At 38.7% G+C, this 17,186-nt stretch overlaps 4 protein-coding genes and 1 non-coding gene across 6 annotated transcripts; 2 read left to right on the top strand and 3 right to left on the bottom strand.

Annotated features, from left to right (window-relative positions):
* Positions 1-109: 109 nt before the first annotated feature.
* Positions 110-2,362, top strand: myl12.2 (myosin, light chain 12, genome duplicate 2). Its single transcript, XM_077614315.1, has 4 exons — positions 110-230; positions 665-872; positions 949-1,110; positions 1,904-2,362. Exons 2-4 carry the CDS (start codon positions 689-691, stop codon positions 2,074-2,076), a joined length of 519 nt encoding a protein of 172 aa, XP_077470441.1. The 5' UTR covers positions 110-230; positions 665-688; the 3' UTR covers positions 2,077-2,362.
* A 614-nt stretch (positions 2,363-2,976) lies between these two features.
* bag1 (BCL2 associated athanogene 1) lies at positions 2,977-7,311 on the bottom strand. Of its 2 annotated transcripts, none has more exons than XM_077614313.1 (7): positions 7,164-7,311; positions 6,299-6,427; positions 5,623-5,705; positions 5,444-5,557; positions 4,564-4,671; positions 3,392-3,454; positions 2,977-3,296 (listed from the first exon to the last, which is right to left on the bottom strand). In XM_077614313.1, the coding sequence occupies exons 1-7, from the start codon at positions 7,198-7,200 to the stop codon at positions 3,192-3,194; spliced, it is 639 nt and encodes a 212-aa protein (XP_077470439.1). In that variant the 5' UTR covers positions 7,201-7,311; the 3' UTR covers positions 2,977-3,191. The 2 variants fall into 2 exon arrangements, with proteins under 2 accessions (XP_077470439.1, XP_077470440.1); XM_077614314.1 differs by having other exon boundaries at positions 2,977-3,281.
* A 303-nt stretch (positions 7,312-7,614) lies between these two features.
* Positions 7,615-7,709, top strand: trnar-ucu (transfer RNA arginine (anticodon UCU)). Its single transcript has 2 exons — positions 7,615-7,651; positions 7,674-7,709. It is a non-coding gene; the product is annotated as a tRNA-Arg (tRNA).
* A 417-nt stretch (positions 7,710-8,126) lies between these two features.
* Positions 8,127-10,539, bottom strand: chmp5a (charged multivesicular body protein 5a). The gene is made up of 8 exons (XM_077615418.1): positions 10,342-10,539; positions 9,923-10,027; positions 9,795-9,841; positions 9,622-9,715; positions 9,474-9,545; positions 9,275-9,383; positions 8,519-8,634; positions 8,127-8,450 (listed from the first exon to the last, which is right to left on the bottom strand). Exons 1-8 carry the CDS (start codon positions 10,408-10,410, stop codon positions 8,400-8,402), a joined length of 663 nt encoding a protein of 220 aa, XP_077471544.1. The 5' UTR covers positions 10,411-10,539; the 3' UTR covers positions 8,127-8,399.
* A 1,491-nt stretch (positions 10,540-12,030) lies between these two features.
* Positions 12,031-16,852, bottom strand: oprk1 (opioid receptor, kappa 1). The gene is made up of 4 exons (XM_077615305.1): positions 16,737-16,852; positions 15,120-15,383; positions 14,609-14,961; positions 12,031-13,412 (listed from the first exon to the last, which is right to left on the bottom strand). Exons 2-4 carry the CDS (start codon positions 15,362-15,364, stop codon positions 12,880-12,882), a joined length of 1,131 nt encoding a protein of 376 aa, XP_077471431.1. The 5' UTR covers positions 15,365-15,383; positions 16,737-16,852; the 3' UTR covers positions 12,031-12,879.
* Between the last annotated feature and the right edge of the window lie 334 nt (positions 16,853-17,186).

Below are 17,186 nucleotides of genomic sequence, written 5' to 3'. Positions count from 1 at the left end.
CAATAATATGGGTATTTTTAGTGATGAAAACAGCCCACCACACACTGACGCAAAATGGCCGCCATTTACTTGCGCGGCAGACTTCGCCTTTACAAAACAATCCCTTCATCTAACCTTCTATACGTGATATCTAGGAGTAAAAGGCTGCTAGAATTGCCTTTTCTAATAACTGGACGACTCGATGCGATAACATCTTTCCGTGCCTAATAATAATACTCCAATATTCCAAGGTAAGCATCTTCCTTTTTACGTATTCCAAATTTAAACCCAATCGTGTGTCATCATTCTGTTTACTCGATGGTTTAAATAGAATGACGTAGTCACAATTAGCCAACACAGACGATGATTCTCGCGTGAATAGGATGTATGAATCGCTCAGATATTATTTAATGTATCCGCATGATGGAAGCAACTATCAATCAGTGATAAATGGGAGACTGAAGGATTTTTTTAAATTTAAATTCAACCTACTTATAGATTTTTGTATGTGCATTTTTTTGCATATGTACAGGGGCGGTTTTTGCTATGGGCAATGTGGGCGACTGTGCAAGGTGCAATCTATTTGGGGCGCACAGAAAGCACACCCAAATTATTTTTTTTTATGTTTTCCACCTAGGGTCCAAAATTACTCAGGACCACATCTGTTTATCTATGTGCTTTTCAGGAGGACAGGACTCGAGTTGCAAAGATGTCAAGCAAAAGGGCCAAGGGCAAGAATACCAAAAAGCGTCCTCAGCGCGCCACCTCCAATGTTTTTGCCATGTTCGACCAGTCTCAAATCCAAGAGTTCAAGGAGGCCTTCAACATGATTGACCAAAACAGAGATGGCTTCATCGACAAGGAGGACTTGCACGACATGTTAGCCTCTCTAGGTAGCCCCTAAAAGCAAACAGTGGCAATAGCAAGATTTTCCCAATGGTGGCCATAACTTTTCTTGTGTTGCTTTAGGCAAGAACCCCACTGATGACTATCTGGAGGCCATGATGACTGAGGCACCAGGTCCCATCAACTTCACAATGTTCCTCACCATGTTTGGGGAGAAGTTGAACGGCACAGACCCCGAGGACGTCATCCGCAATGCTTTCGCCTGCTTTGACGAGGAGGGCACTGGTGAGTCAGCTCAAAGCTGTCCTCTTAATGGATGTTGCGGGACACAAGTTTATCAGCACATTTACGACCGAATCTGTTGCGTTTAAACGTCCCACCTGAGAAGTCCACTGCTCTAAGATGGCCGCCGGTTACCAACGTTACAGTGTTACAAAAGAGCCCCAGTTTTCTACGCGGGCGATGTAACGCAAATTTCCGCGCAAGTCGGATTTAAAGTCAAAATTTACATTAAAATCATCAATATAAAAAAAATACATCCTAGTACATGTTACAATATATATAGATATATAGATAGATATAGATAGAGAGAGATATAGAGATAGAGAGATATAGATATAGAGAGATAGAGATATATAGATGTATATATATATATACATATACACATATATACATATATACATATACACATATATACATATACATATATATACACATACATATATATACATACATATATATATATACACATATATATACACATATACACATAAATATATAAAATGCAGTACTTACCATTAGAGATGTCCTAGATCCTATCACATTAAAAAAAGATCAGGTTTTTTAAAAATGTATTTATTTTCAACTATTAACTCATTGGCTAACGTCAACATCATGGCTTGTACTTAAACCATAAACATATTGGTACAGGTGATGTTATCATTCAGATTTGACCATTCCACAGAAGCTAACCCTTTTCCGATACTATCAAAACCTACATTGTGACCTTTCAAAATCCAAAAATTCGACTTTGCTTTGTACGCCGTTAGCACATGACGAGCGATTCTGGCCGCCGCAGGTACGATTCAGGAGGAGCAGCTTCGCGACTTGCTGACCACCATGGGCGACAGGTTCACGGAAGAAGAGGTGGACGAGCTCTTCCGCGAGGCGCCCATTGACAAGAAGGGCAACTTCAACTACGTGGCGTTCACGCGCATCCTCAAGCACGGTGCCAAGGACAAAGACGATTAGCTACCAATGCGTATTCTCTCACCGTATTCCCGTTTTGGCGCGTTCTGTCTACCCGAGGCAAACTTATGTAGCTACTTGCTGCTCATTTGCATATTGAACGTGAAAACAAGGATTGACATGTTCATTTTGAAATGTTACGTTGATTATTGCTACGGTTGTTGATACAAAATGCAGACCATTCGCTAAGTATGGCACGTGAAGCACTTTTCTTTTAATTACATTCATGTTCTATTTAACTTTTTATTCCATTGGCATTTAATATGAATAAAACTTTTGTTTCCACAAATGTAGTCCATTACCATTATTTTTATTCCTGTAAGCATTTCATGTTAATTTACGTACGTTTTTTTTTTAAATATAAAAACATTTTATAAATTTTACTTTTTTTTTTAAATATTTTCCTTTTTTTTTTAAATATTTTATATTATTTGTTTGGTTTATATTTTCCAAATATTTTGGGTTGATTTCAAAATACTACAATAGCTGTTCTTTTTAAAAAAAAATCACCTACCTTTGACATTTTAAATTTTAAGTTTTAATTTGCGTATACATATTTTTTTATAGTAAAAACTTCTGTAAATATTTGTGTAATTTTGAAGTGATTTAAAGATACAGTACTTTTTTTGTTAAATCACCTGGGTTTAAGATAGGACAAATAACTATTGTACAGTTTTTGATTTTTTTTTAAATTAGCCACTAAATTGCTTTATATATCACACTGAATTAATTGTTTACTTTATTCTGCAACAAGCAAAATTTCATTTTTAAAAATTCACCCCAAAATATTTTGTACCTGAAATGAAGTTAACTCCTGAAATATGAAAATAAAACAGTCACTATCCTCAACTTTTAACGACAGTCCCATTTTGAATGAAGCTTTAAAAATGAGCCAACCCCTGCTACAGAACACTTGAATATATTTTAATTTTAAAAATCTTCAGTAGTCCATTTAGGGATCACGACATACATGATAAAAGATGGATGAAAATGGCGTCAACTACAAAGCACTGGAAACTAACGGATTGAGCACATGAGCAATAAATACAGTGGCGGGATGCGCTCTTAATAAACGACACAAGAGTTGCTCACGGAGCAACGACAGTTTTAAGACGTCTTCATTCCGCTAGCGCGAGATTTTTCGACTGGATTTTTGTCAGGTGGTCTGTTATGCAAGCTTCGATCTTGTCACACTGGGCCAGGAAGTCCTGATGTGAGGACATCTTGTGAGTAACGCGATGGATTTTGTTTGGGTTGTCGTTTGTGATGGGTGCCGTTAGGGTTGTGGGGGAGAAAAAAATGGGGTGGACACACTCACCTGGACCGTCTTTACGAGGCTTTTTTTCTTCACGCGGCAGTCGTTGAAGTTCTCCGGGATGCTCTGAAGGTTAACAAAGTGAGACGTGTCAGAAATTTTTCAACGTCAGTTAGCATACGAGTGCTAAGTCCAATCATAGTTGGAAGTGGGTAAAGAGAATTGTTAGATTTTACGAGAAATGCACAAAATAAAGCTCAATGTACACGTATACGTATGTGTATATATATATATGTGTATATGTATACATGTGTATATATGTGTGTGTATATATGTATATATATATGTGTATATATGTATGTATATGTATGTATACATGTGTATATATATATGTATGTATACGTATGTGTATATATATGTGTATATATGTGTGTATATATGGATATATATGTGTATATATGTATGTATATGTATGTATGTATATATGTATATATGTGTGTGTATATTTGTATATATATGTGTATATATGTGTGTGTATATATACATGTGTATATATATATATATATATATATATATATATATATATATGTATATATGTGTGTATATATATATGTGTATATATATATATTTCAGCAACAGGCTTATTTATTTATATATTTATTCATGTATTTATTCATTAACTTACTTAATACCTATCTATTTATCTCTAAAATGTATTTTTCTGTGTCTGTATTCTCACCCTCTTGCTACTGTGACAACGAAATTTCCCGAATACTGGATGAATAAAAGTTATCCAATCCAATTTTCTAATATTTTCCCTTTTTTTTTTTCAATAGTTAATTCTTGCCAAGAAATAAAAAAAGACAGCAAATCCACTATTACTCACGTTTTGGTTTTAGCTAATGCACGTCAAAACTGCTTGATGAGAATGCACACCTGTCGTTAAAAAGGAAGTGAGCGCGCTACTTAACTTTCAAAATAAGTGAAAGTTTTGACGGTGCGTTTCAAAATTAATGGTCAACATTTTAATTTTTTTTTTTTTTTTTTAAATTGGATTGGGACTCGATCCACAAAATCAGGTGTTTTGAACCCAACTAGCAGGACATCCCTAAAAAAGTAAGTTACAAAAACGTGAGATGCTAGAAGAGGTTCATAAAAAAATAATTTGACAGAGTAATGCAATACTGTACTCCTATTTTGTTAATTTTTTCATTTCCATGTGTGAAAGGCAATACCAGAGCATCAATCTGTTCCAGGATCTTCATGAACTGTTCGGCCGCAACCTTCACTCGGTGGTCCAGTTTGCTCAGAGCGTCAGCCTGAAGATCTTTGGCAAGGAAACCCTGGCAAAAAAAATGCAAAGTTGATCTTTTATGAGTACAGTAATCCCTCAAATATCGCTGTTAATGTAGACCAGACATAATTGAGACATCGCAAAGTAGGGTCACCCCTATAACTTTTTGTTCTTCAGTGCCGAGTCCTAGTAGCAAAAGTGGCTTCCGCTTACGAGTTTCAGTGTGGATTTTCACATTTTTATGAATTCATAATAAATACTTTTTTTTTTAAATAATAGCGGAAAAAAAACGTGAAGTAGTGAATTCGCGATAATCGAGGGATTACTGTACTTTGTACAAGGGAGAAACAAAGTACAAATATTAGTATTGGAAGAATACTTCTGAAAGTATAACATTTTATAGGATTAGAATGATTATTGAAAATCTTCGTTCGGTTTGTAAAATTTTGTTTTCTGTCAAAACGATACTGAATTTGGGACTTCAGTTTGTTATTTTGCAACAAGATATTGTTTTCATAACAGATTATACACTGCAAAAACAGTAGTTTGCTGAAAAATAATTCTTTTTTGCCTTCTTAAAATAATTATGGCCTTAAAAATATAGATACTGTTATACCAGTTAGATTTTTTTAAAACTTAATCTAGAAAATATACATTTTTCTCAACAATGTATTAGTCTTTTCTGCTGAAAATACATTTCTCATAAAAACATTGTTTTGTGAAGACACCTAACTTCTTCGCAAACATAACCGCATTAAATCTGGAACATTTTAACGCTAAATTTCACAACAAAAAATCCCAGAAGAAGGAAATAAACGTACGTTCTTGAGTCCCGTCAACTCTCCGTCGACCTTCTCTAGCTTTTTAGCCATCTGTTCCACCGATTTTTCAATTTCTTTGAGCTTCTTTAGCTCGGCTTCTTCTTCGGGACTGTTCTGTTGATGTTATACGTGCCGTTATACACCATCACAAAAATAGAACAACATCAAAAAGAGCTCACCCGCTTTCCAATCATCATGAGCTTGCATCCTTCTTTCACCCCGTAGCTGGACAGCGTCTGCTCCAAGTCCTTCAGCGACTTCCCTAGAAGGTCAAGACAACTCCGATGATGGGTAAATTATCGCAACATACTTTACTTAACTACTAAATACAGATTTCCTATCAAAACTACCCAAAAAAAAACAAAACTGTTTTTCCCATCAATTTACATGAGAAAAATATTAAAATGTGTAAAGTTTTTTGGCTCGCCATTTTAACATACCATATTTACTCGCATATAAGCCACACCCTCAAATTTGCTGGATTTTACAATTTCTCACGTATAAGCCGCACCACTAAAATTGTTGTATTTTACAATTTCTCGCGTATAAGCCGCCCCCTGATTCCCAATTTTCACCTCCATGTTCATGGTTTTAATAGGGAGTACAACTCTGTTACTTTGAAGGGAAAATCTTAAGAAAAAGGTGTTTTTTATTTCTTTGCAAGAATTAACTATTAAAAAAGGAAACGATTTGAAAAGCATTAGAAATGTAGATAAGATGAGCTTCATTTTGTAAGTGTCGCCTGTAAATGTTAATAGGAAAAAGGCACACAAAATCGGAAAATTCTCTTTACCCACGACGAAAAATGATTTTTGATGTTCCGCAGATGTCAGAGAACCTGAGAATGATGCTTACCTTTGAAAATGAGCTTCTGAGAAGTCGAGGGAACTCCTGTGAGTTGAGTGAGACAATCCGAGAGGTCTTTGACAGTGGGACTCTTGCCATCTTCTTGACTGCTGACAGTGATTCTGTGCTTCGCAGAACCTGGAACAGGGTTTGCAGGAGCGTTATTTTTCTATAAGAATTGACCTCATAAGAGGATGAATGTCAAATAAAAGGGGAAAAAAAGTCTTCTGAGAACACGGTTTTGGATTGTGGAGAAAGGTGGGGCAACAAAATCCACATCCTAGACTACAAACACAGGACCTGATACCCTAATATGTATCTGAAAAGTTCTGCCCATTACTCGCCTGACTGTAAATATCCTCAAATATTTTGAGAAAAGCTTCACAAATTAGTATTAACAAAATATTTTACCCCAAACCTCAAATGTTAGATGAAAAGTATACACTCTTGTTAGGAAAATTATTAGTTCAACAAGCACTAATTGTACAAATTTTTACATGAAAATGTTTGCTTTTTTTTTCTTAATTACGGAAACACAAAAAACCTATCAGCCAGTTTTAATTCGAAATTCCTTGACGATTTGTCGTGGTTTATGAACCACATGCCTCGCAGAAAAAAATGCCATGACAAAAATACAACTTTAACAACGATTATACATGGGGAAAAAACACACACTATTTTAAACCACGTGGACGCTTCGTTTCCACATTGAAAAGAGTAAAATTCTTATTCAATAATCCATAACTCGCGTTTTAGGATTGGCTAGATAGCGGACGCGCTAGCTAGACGCTACCACCGTTCATAATGAAACTCACATACATTTTTATACTGAATATTTTCTAAACGTTGAAATATTAAAATAGTGAAACATTACCGTAAGTGACTGTCACGGTGATAGCTTGCCCTGACATGATTAAATAGCGTCGTTTGAATTTATCACGGCATGAATACGACCACAAGTAGTAGACGAACAGCAAGAGAAACACTTCTGGGTTACACCGGAAACAGTTTGAATTATTCCATGAACGTTAACTTGAATTGACTCAACTTGCATTAAACAAATCATATCTTAAAATTAAATCATTTTGAATAATCAGTTCATAGATGGAATTGAGTTTGAATAAATACAATCACCACCAAACGTTTGGTTAATTCTTTTTAGCTACTTTGGTGTACACAAGAAACTTCATGTTTATGTTTTCCGTTGCATTTTAGGAAATAATTATTTTTTTCTTTACAAAACACGTAAAATTAGCAATAAATGTAAAAGAAGGCTGTCACGTGCGATTTCAACGATTTTTTGTGTGAATATTACCATGGTAACTGGCTCTGTGGCGCAATGGATAGCGCATTGGACTTCTAGCGACACTAAATTTCGAAAGTGATTCAAAGGTTGTGGGTTCGAGTCCCACCAGAGTCGTCTTTTTAAACCCTTAAATGCACAACATTGATCATAACTGACCCACGTTATTTCATCATGGATTATTTTAAATCAATTTATTTTATGATGCCATATGCTAGCCAAATATTCTTTAAATACCTTCATTTTAATTATAACGAGTCATTTCTCTTTTCATAAGAGTAAAAAAATGGTTTTCTGATCCCAGTTTTTTCCCTTAAGACTGCAAAATAACTATCCGTTTAATTTTTCGTGAAAAGCACATTTTTTTCCTGAAAAAAAAAGACACAAACTTAGATACAATACAAAAGCTGTGGCTGTTCATTATACCAGAAAGAATAAATTCTAATAATTTCTGCTAAAACCAAGATGTTAACTTCATACCTGACCCGAGTGTAAATACCAGCAGCAACTGTAAAAAGTGACACAACAAACCTCTTATAATGAATCAAGATTTAATAGCAACATTAAACCTGCTCTCAAGTTCATTCCCATATCACAAAACAATATTGCAAAACCAATTCATAAATTGACTATCACAATACTGCTAAAAACAAGGTGAAATGATTTTAGGAGGATGAAATAAAGACATTATCTTACTTATCAGTCACGCCCAAACACAAAGGACACCATAACTGTACTGTAGTCCGCATGTTAGTCAATCTACAGAACGTAAACAAAATCCATCAAAATTGCCACTGCCGCACGCAATCAAGTAGCGGGAATCTGCGGGAGCCCGAACTCGTCCACCAAGACGCCGTCCTGCGAATACAAGAAACATTCGAGTGAAAAAAATATACAAATAATATCTATCAGATTGCTGCCCTGACCTTGTTTGTCTTGCTTTCTCCGGGCACGCCGTCAGGGATGGAAGGTGCGGCAGAAGCCTCGTCTAGGTAAGAATTGTCGTCGTCCAGCAGCAGTTCGTCGCCCAGCGCGTCCAATTCTTACAAACGCAGAAATACTTTGTAAGACTAAGCACAAGCACGTTCAAATGAAAAAAAAATCCCTTTACAGTGGTACCTCGTGATACAACATGCTCGTGTTACGACGAAAATTTGTGATTTGTGTTGTGATAATGACAACAGGGCCTATGTCCGATTATTATTATTATTAGATACGATCAAAATTTCGAGATGTGACCAAGTTTTGGGTGTTTTTTCAGAGGGTTGGAACGAATTAATTTGTTTTCAATTCATTTCAATGGGAAACGTTCGCTCGAGTTACGAAAAGCTCGACATACGATCTCAGTCTCGGAACGAATTAAGCTCGTATGTCGAGGTACCACTGTATTTCCAAAGTCAGATTGCTTTAGTCCACTGATAATCTAAATTAAAGCATCTTTAATAGCATATTTTTGCACCCGAGATCGACTCTGGGTCCCCATTTGCACTCCCTATTAAAACCATGAATATGGAGGTGAAAAATTGTGAATCGGGTGGGCATCTCATACGAGAAAAAATCTAAAATTCAACGATTTTAAGGCCATTTTAAGGGTGCGGCTTATACGCGAAGGCGGCTTGTATGCGAGAAAATACGGGGCTTTGGACAATATCCTCATCAATGTTGACCAATGCTTTCTATACCTGCTTCCAGATCCTCGTCATCAATTTCAGGGGTGCCGTAGCTGCGACTTAGGGCCTCCTGAACCTCGCCGGCGTCCTCCATCAAGTCCTCCAGTTGGTCCTGCAGGTCCTGGAGATCAAGAGAAAAAAATGAATATAGATGCTGACGAACAAACGGACGAATATGGGGGAAAACGGCTAGTCAGGCAGGTAGATGTACATCAATCTGGTCGAGTTTGACATCTTTGTAGGCTTTTTTCATCTCCTTAGCTCCAGTCTTCATGGCGTCCACCTGGCAAAAATAACAACAAGGGCGAGCGACGTCAACAATTGTTTGCGTGGATTCTGGAATAGTCCGACGTGTTTACCGTGGACTTGGTGTCCTTGAGCGTCTGGATGGTGTAGTTGGCTTGCTCCATGTTGAAGGACTGCTGAGCCAGCTGCTCTCTCTGACCCTCGTACCTGCGACCACAGCCACAGAAAAACCATGAAGGAACAGGATTGGCGCTGCCATTTTTGGTTGAGTTGAGTGCGGACTCACATTCTCTTTTGCTTCAGGACTCGCATGGCTTTCTGCTTCACCATGTTCTGCAAAGAAAAGGATGAGGGAAAATCAAGTCTTAGCCTGCTCTATCTGATGTTGACAGACGGCCATTTTGTTTTCCCCACTTTGGAGGGTCCGTCTCTCATTTTTTTCATCTGCTCCTTGTATTTGAAGAGTTCCGCGTCCAGCCTGCTGACCTTCTTCTCGATTGACTCGGCTCTGGCGTCCACCTGAAACACAAGAAAACATGTTAGAATAACAAAAGTCTTATTTCTTCCCCATAATTTCAGGAATGCAAAACTTGATACAAATGAAAATGGCTTCCCCTCTTTTAAGATACTAATTATTTGACAATGAGAGAAAAATGGCCAGATCCTAATTAAATCCATCAAAAAGCATACAAATGATATACTTGTAAGAAATTACTTTCCTATTAAAAGAGAAAAAAAAGCATAAATAGTTAGAAACGTTGCTCTCCTAGCTACCTAACGGTAATCATAACAAATAACAGTATACTTTACGGAGGGTACCGGAAACTACTTACATTTCCGATGCAGTCCGAAAGATTCGGAGGAGGAGTTTTGGGTTTACCACGACCGAATATTCTGTTCATTTTTGGCGACAAAAGAACGTAAATCTAGTGTTAAAACACAATATTGTTAAACGTGAAATGATTTCCCCATTGAAGGTACCCGGAAGTGAGAGGGGGCGGTCAAACGTTGTGATTGGTCGACATGAGTAGAGCTAGCCAATGAGCGCGTAGTCGTGCCCATTCATTGTCCCCTTTGGCTTTGTTTGACGACTGAAGCACAACAAAATGTTGCAAAAGTTAATTTTTCCATCAATGACAATTCATTTAAGTATTACGTTATTAGTAAATTAATATTAGATTCCCAAACATAATTGGAAATAAGTACTAATTGGCTAACATGCAACATTTAATGGAAAATGCGACATTTTTGACATAAACATTGTTCAAACGAATTACGTGATTTTTGCCTGTTAGGTTTTCCTTCCAATTTTACAATTGGAAAATAAAATAATTATTTTAAATTAAAAATGAAATAAAATTGAATTTAAAAAATAGTTTTTAAACCAATTAAGTTTTTTTCTTCAGATTAAAACCAGATCTGCAGTTAGTAATATATGTATTTAACAGTGGCGGTCCGTGCATTTTCTCGTAGCGCCTTCAACGAATCAATCCAACCCTCTAAAACTATTTTATGGCTATAAACCTGTACTGCAGCTACAGCTGCGACACATAAAAAAATAATCAATAATCACCTCATGCCATTGAAACATTATTTAGGAATAGAGCCATATTTTACTCACCAAAAATCCTTTTTAACTGTACACAATATCCATCCTCCTTTCTTTCTTCCTTCTTTTCTATCGCCATCGAAGCTAATGCTGAAAGTCCAGCCTGTCCTGTCGTATTTCTGGCATAATCCGTCTTGAAAATGCCTTTAAATCAACACGACAATCTATTTGCTTGTGCAGCTCGCTCCAAATACAGTTTGGTAGCTCTGGCTAATCACTAGCCAATCATAGTTGGTGAAAGCGATGATGTATCCCTACGCCTGCGACAATGCATTGTGGTGTTGCCAACTCGAAATCTGATTGGTTAAAGCAACAGTCTTATCGACACTTGTTTAATTCAGCAGAGCCTGCAGAATTGATTGTGAAGGCCTAGAGGCAGATTTCTGACCCTGGCAACAAATAATGGCTGAAATGTGATTGGTTATATGCTTCAATATGACAACACACATCTGGAAGCAGCGCAACCAGGTGGAAAAGCAATGAAAGGAAGCTAACAGACAATTTGGAATTATTTAATTAAGTATTTATGGAAAAAATATAATATATGTATGATTCAGATATTTCTTAGGCCAGCAGAGAAGGCCTTGAAGGCCCTGACGGCCTGCCACTGGTATTTAATATGTAAATAAACATATGTCATATTATAAAAGCAGTGTAAAAGTTAGAACCTTTGAGTTTGGTCCAGAATGCTTTCATAATCATTATTATGATTCATGGAAGCACATCTTTTTTCCTGCAAGGCCAAACAACAGTAAGGGGATGAAAGTAAATGGGAAAAGGGCTTTTTTCAGAGTGCGTCACCATGGAAACGCTGCGTTTTTTGTGTCTCAGGTGAATGGCTCCTGATTATTGACAATGAACTGGCCTACGTGGTTAAAAGTCCCAATCGTTGATCATAAAATGGATGAAGCAATCACAAATCACAGCTTTATTGTTGCTAATACGTTGACAAAGTCACACAAGCACAAGTTCAATATAATCTACACAAATGCAATGTATCTTGAATTATGTTACAACAGGAAATATACATTCATTTTATTTGAATATTGACTCCTTAAATATTTTTAATGAGCCCAAATTCTTATTTCTTAAAGGCTAAACCAGACAATTTCACCCCATTAAATAAAATAATAATAATAATTAGGAAAAGCAACATTCAAGCCACACATTTCAAATGTATTAGAGTGAGCATATTTAAGATATGGATATATATATATTTTTAAATATCCATATATGTTTGGATTATGATGTTGCTGAACTAATTTACAGTTTTAGACATCAAATCCATTTCAACTTGGAAAGCTGGTATTGAATTGTTATTAATAGCGGTAGATGTCCAATCCAATTGGACTGGAGGTCTGGCAGCGATGGAATAATCTTAAATGCAGCCTACATTCTGTTGCATTTCTCCGCTCTAACACTAGGTGGAGATGGTCACTTAAACAGTGTTTCTCCATTCTTTCCATTGGAGGAAACTGTAGAGTCATTATTTTGTTTTATTTATTTATTCATTTCTTAAAGAATCAAACGTGCTAATGTATTTTATGCAGTCTCTTTGTTCTGGAAAGTTCATTTCAGTAGTGTAAATAAAGAAATATATATTACTGCTGTCAAGCTATTTTTTTTAAATTGCAATTAGTAATCACATACAGGAGGGGTCTTAAATCCCCCACCGCGAGGTTCAGACAGCGGTGGTGACTTGCGTCAAGCCCGACTCGTTGGAGTCGTCCAGGCCCGGCGTGGAGGACGCGTCCACGGCTAGTCATACGGGCCTAGCCTGCCGACGCCCCCCGCGGTTGTCTGGGGGACAGGAGTGGTCCCTCAGGGTGCTCCTGACCCGACTCGCCCCCTGGCCATCCCTCCGGACCCCGGGGCAGCAGAAGTCCCGGAAGCATCTCTTGAAGTTCTCGTCCAGGAAGGCGTAGAGGATGGGATTGAGGCTGCTGTTGGTATAGCCCAGCGCCACGCAGAAGAAGTAGGCGGCCATGACGGGCGTGGTCTCGGGGACGTTGGGCGACAGGGCCTTGACCAGGATGAAGATGTGGATGGGCGTCCAGCACACCACGAAGACGGCCACCACCACTAGGACCAGGCGGGCGATACGCCGAAGGTTGCGGTCCTTCTCGCGCGAGCCGGACAGCAGACGGACGCTCTTGAGACGCAGAATCATTAGCGTGTAGCACACGCTGATGATGATGACGGGGATCACGAAGGCGAAGATGAACACGCAGATTTTCATTAGAGTGTCCCAATAGCTGTACGGCTCTGGGAACTGGAGTGCGCATTCCGTGGTACCTGTTAAGGGGGTGAAGGGGGGGCGGGGACAACATCAGGTTTACCGATTTTGCCACAAACGGGTCGTAACGCTAACCAAGGCGTGAAAAAGAAATACAGTGGTACCTCTACATACGAGCAGCTCTACCTACGACATGAAAATTTCAATCGAATAATTCACCCTAGATACGTTCAAAATTTCAAGATGCAACCAAGCCAGGTGGCCATGACATGAGAGGCAGTTTATCATTGTAGAGCACTGTCTTTTTTGCCGCATCTCTTTCGTGTATAACAGATATCTACGAGCACTGAAAGATTTATTCAGACGAGTTTCGACCAGGAAACGCACAACGCGCATGCGCGGACAAAAAGAGGGCTTTCTGGGTAATGAAGTATACTCGTGCACACAACACCCATAGTCAATGGCACCCTTTCTCAGAATAAAACTTAATTACCCATAATCAATACGTGGGTAGGCTGTTATTCCTTCCTTAGCCTGTTAGCTCCCGCGATCGCTCATTCAAGACTACTTCTCGTTGGCAAGTGGTCGTGCGTTATTCTATTGTGAGGACATTTGCGGGCATCATTTTGGGAATATTTTGAAGGGAATACAACAGCAAACAGCCCATCGATAGCGAATGTGAGGGTGGAGGCGTGGCAAACAGCTACTTATACAGTACTTCTATTAAACACATTTTATTACTATTAAACCACTAGTTATGTGCTACTTTGTTAATAGATGGCGAATTAGAAGAAATATAAAAAAAAAATTCCAATCCAACATCCTGTTTTTGGTGTTTTTTTCAGAGGGTTGGAACGAATTCATTTATTTTTAGTTCATTTCAATGGGAAACGTCCGCTCGAGTTACGAAAAGCTCGACATACGAGCTCAGTCCCGGAACGGATTAAGATCGTATGTAGAGGTACCACTGTACAGGAGTACCTCTACTTACAAATGTCTTGATTTGATTTATGAAAAAGAATGACAATTTTGTTCCACGATACAAAATTTCAAGTTACGCAATGCAAAATCTCCCCCCCAAAAAATCATTTAAAAAAAAAAAAATCTTCAACTGATTGGCTCCCAATCTCCCAACATCTCGCCGGTCTCCCATTGGCTAGGAGAGACCCAGGCTTCCCGCGACGCCATCGACCGGCCTTCGTCATCACGCGGTAAAGTAGAGGTACCGCCGGCCCTTTAAATTTCGGCGACCTACCATTGTTGGTGTTGGTGCTGCCCAGAATCATGGCGGGCACGCCGGCGACAGACGACAGCGCCCAAATGAGCACGTTGATGACCTTGGCTTTGACGGGCGTGCGGAAGTCCAGCGCCTTGACGGGGTGACACACGGCCACGTAGCGGTCCACGCTCATCATGGTGAGGGTGAAGATGCTGGTGAACATGTTGTAGTAGTCGATGGAGATGAAGACCTTGCACGCCACCTCGCCGAAGGGCCACGAACTGAGCAGGTAGTCGGTGCTCTGAAAGGGCATGGTGCTGGTCACCAGGGCGTCGGCCACCGCCAGGTTGAGGATGTAGATGTTGGTGGCCGTCTTCATCTTGGTGTACCTGGCACCCAAAAGAAGAACCGGACCTTTTCGATTTCAGTTTTTTTACCCATTTTCCTACACGGCGTGTGTCTTTGTCTCTTGGAATTCGCACCCGTTCAAGTCGTGTGTTTATCGTCCATTCTAGCGCTACACAATGTGATAAAAGGAGAGGCTGACCTGACGATGACGTACATGACCAGACAGTTGCCCACCAGGCCCACCACGAAGACCAGCGAGTAGACGGCCACGATGACCGGGATGATGGGCGACATGGGCTCGCCGTCGTCGGTCCCGTTGGCCAGCTCCGAGAGCGAGGCGGCGGAGGTGGGCCAGGTGGCGCAGCCCGCCTCGGCTTCCCAGGGACACCTGTCCTCGTCCTCGGCAGCGCCTCCTCGGTGGATGTGAACCACGCCCGTCTCCATGGATACTCGCGCTGGATTTCTGTCCCGATACAAACAAAACGCATAGCTGCATTTCAGCATAACTTTCAGAAATGTTTGAATTTTTATTTTATCATCATCATCATCACCATCATCATCATCATCATCATCGTCATCATCATCACCTTCATCATCATCATCATCATCATCCTCACCATCATCCTCATCATCTTCATCATCCTCATCATCACCACTATCATCATCATCTTCACCATCCTCATCATCCTCATCTTCACCATCATCATCTTCATCATCATCTTCATCATCATCTTCATCATCATCTTCATCATCATCATCCTCATCATCTTCATCATCCTCATCATCATCACCACTATCATCATCATCTTCACCATCCTCATCATCACCATCATCATCATCACCCTCATCTTCACATCATCATCATCATCATCTTCACCATCATCCTCATCTTCACCATCATCATCATCCTCATCATCACCATCATCATCATCCTCACATCATCATCAACATCCTCATCTTCATCATCCTCATCATCATCATCCCCATCATCATCACCCTCATCTTCAACATCATCATCTTCCCCATCATCATCTTTATCATCATCACCATCATCATTGCCCTCACCCTCATCTTCACCATCATCATCATCTTCACCATCATTATCTTCATCATCATCACCATCCTCACATCATCACCTCCACTATCATCATCATCACCCTCACCTTCACCATCATCATCTTCACCATCATCATCTTCACCATCATCCTCATCATCTTCATCATCCTCATCATCACCACCATCATCACCATCATCATCTTCATCATCAACCACCATCATCATCATTGTCATTATTATTATTATTATTATTATCCTTATTCTTGTTATTGTATTTTTATTTTCCAGCATAAATAAGTCGACATATTTTAACGTTGTAAACGTCTTTACAGAAATTGTGGGTGACCCTTAATGAAACATTTCGGTAATAATAAAAATAATTATGATTATTATAATAATAATACATAAGAATAAGAATATTCATACGTTTTAAGGAGATTTTTTTAGATTAACCGTCTCTGTAGGCGCATTTGGGTCATTAAAGGATAATTTCACACAAAAAAATAATTAAACGCACATTTGTTAACGTTCAATATTTATCTGACAGTCAATAAAACGAGCACCTGTTTTCTATTTACATTCATTTCGGAACGTATTCGCAAACATTTCCAAGTAATACACGTCTTTAAACACGTTTATGTGGCAGCAAACGCCTTTAGAAGAGGATTCTGATGAAAAAGAAGCAAAGAATAATGACTATTTCAAACATTTCGGCAAGAAATAAGAGCGACGTGCACTTCAGTTGTCAACACGCACTTACCTTTGCGACTTGGCCACGGAAAAAGTTGTTCCAAATGTCCCCAAACGGACGAATATGGTCTGGAATGAGTAGGGAAAATATTTTGAGGCGGATTGTTGGCGTGAGGGAGGAGAAGCGGATGGAAATGGAAATGGACGCGCATTGGCGTCCTCTCGCTCCCGTCCAATGACGTCATCAGCACGCCAATAGAAATGGCATTAGTAATAACGTTTGAGGATTTGCCATCAAATATCAAATAACACTTTTTTATTTGCTTGCTAAATTCCTTCAACTCGATGATCACTTTAAATATTAAATTCACTATATATGACTATTATAAGTCTTCAAAAAGTTCTTAATATTTGCATTTTTTCCACTCAGAATTGAATTATATATACTAAAGTCAATAAAACCGATACTTACCAATATATGATGCTTTTTTTAAAATATATAATGTACTACACTTGTGTA

The sequence above is a fragment of the Stigmatopora argus genome, chromosome 12 (genome assembly GCF_051989625.1).
Source record: "Stigmatopora argus isolate UIUO_Sarg chromosome 12, RoL_Sarg_1.0, whole genome shotgun sequence".
In the NCBI taxonomy this organism is placed as follows: Eukaryota; Metazoa; Chordata; class Actinopteri; order Syngnathiformes; family Syngnathidae; genus Stigmatopora; species Stigmatopora argus.
This window is presented reverse-complemented; position numbering and strand designations above follow the sequence as displayed.

What these genes read in the sequence shown, in the direction of transcription:
- myl12.2 (XM_077614315.1), top strand. Translation starts at nt 689, where the DNA reads ATGTCAAGCAAAAGGGCCAAGGGCAAGAATACCAAAAAGCGTCCTCAG. An exon ending in CGACATGTTAGCCTCTCTAG is followed by an intron (nt 873 to 948) that starts GTAGCCCCTAAA and finishes GTGTTGCTTTAG; the next exon opens with GCAAGAACCCCACTGATGAC. An exon ending in CTTTGACGAGGAGGGCACTG is followed by an intron (nt 1,111 to 1,903) that starts GTGAGTCAGCTC and finishes TGGCCGCCGCAG; the next exon opens with GTACGATTCAGGAGGAGCAG.
- bag1 (XM_077614313.1), bottom strand. Translation starts at nt 7,200, where the DNA reads ATGTCAGGGCAAGCTATCACCGTGACAGTCACTTACG. An exon ending in CACCGTGACAGTCACTTACG is followed by an intron (nt 6,428 to 7,163) that starts GTAATGTTTCAC and finishes ACCCTGTTCCAG; the next exon opens with GTTCTGCGAAGCACAGAATC. An exon ending in AGTTGACGGGACTCAAGAAC is followed by an intron (nt 4,672 to 5,443) that starts GTACGTTTATTT and finishes TTTTTTTGCCAG; the next exon opens with GGTTTCCTTGCCAAAGATCT.
- chmp5a (XM_077615418.1), bottom strand. Translation starts at nt 10,410, where the DNA reads ATGAACAGAATATTCGGTCGTGGTAAACCCAAAACTCCTCCTCCGAAT. An exon ending in TTTCGGACTGCATCGGAAAT is followed by an intron (nt 10,028 to 10,341) that starts GTAAGTAGTTTC and finishes CTTGTGTTTCAG; the next exon opens with GTGGACGCCAGAGCCGAGTC. An exon ending in TGACGAGGATCTGGAAGCAG is followed by an intron (nt 8,635 to 9,274) that starts GTATAGAAAGCA and finishes TGCGTTTGTAAG; the next exon opens with AATTGGACGCGCTGGGCGAC.
- oprk1 (XM_077615305.1), bottom strand. Translation starts at nt 15,364, where the DNA reads ATGGAGACGGGCGTGGTTCACATCCACCGAGGAGGCGCTGCCGAGGAC. An exon ending in GTCATGTACGTCATCGTCAG is followed by an intron (nt 14,962 to 15,119) that starts GTCAGCCTCTCC and finishes TTTGGGTGCCAG; the next exon opens with GTACACCAAGATGAAGACGG. An exon ending in CAGCACCAACACCAACAATG is followed by an intron (nt 13,413 to 14,608) that starts GTAGGTCGCCGA and finishes CCCCCTTAACAG; the next exon opens with GTACCACGGAATGCGCACTC.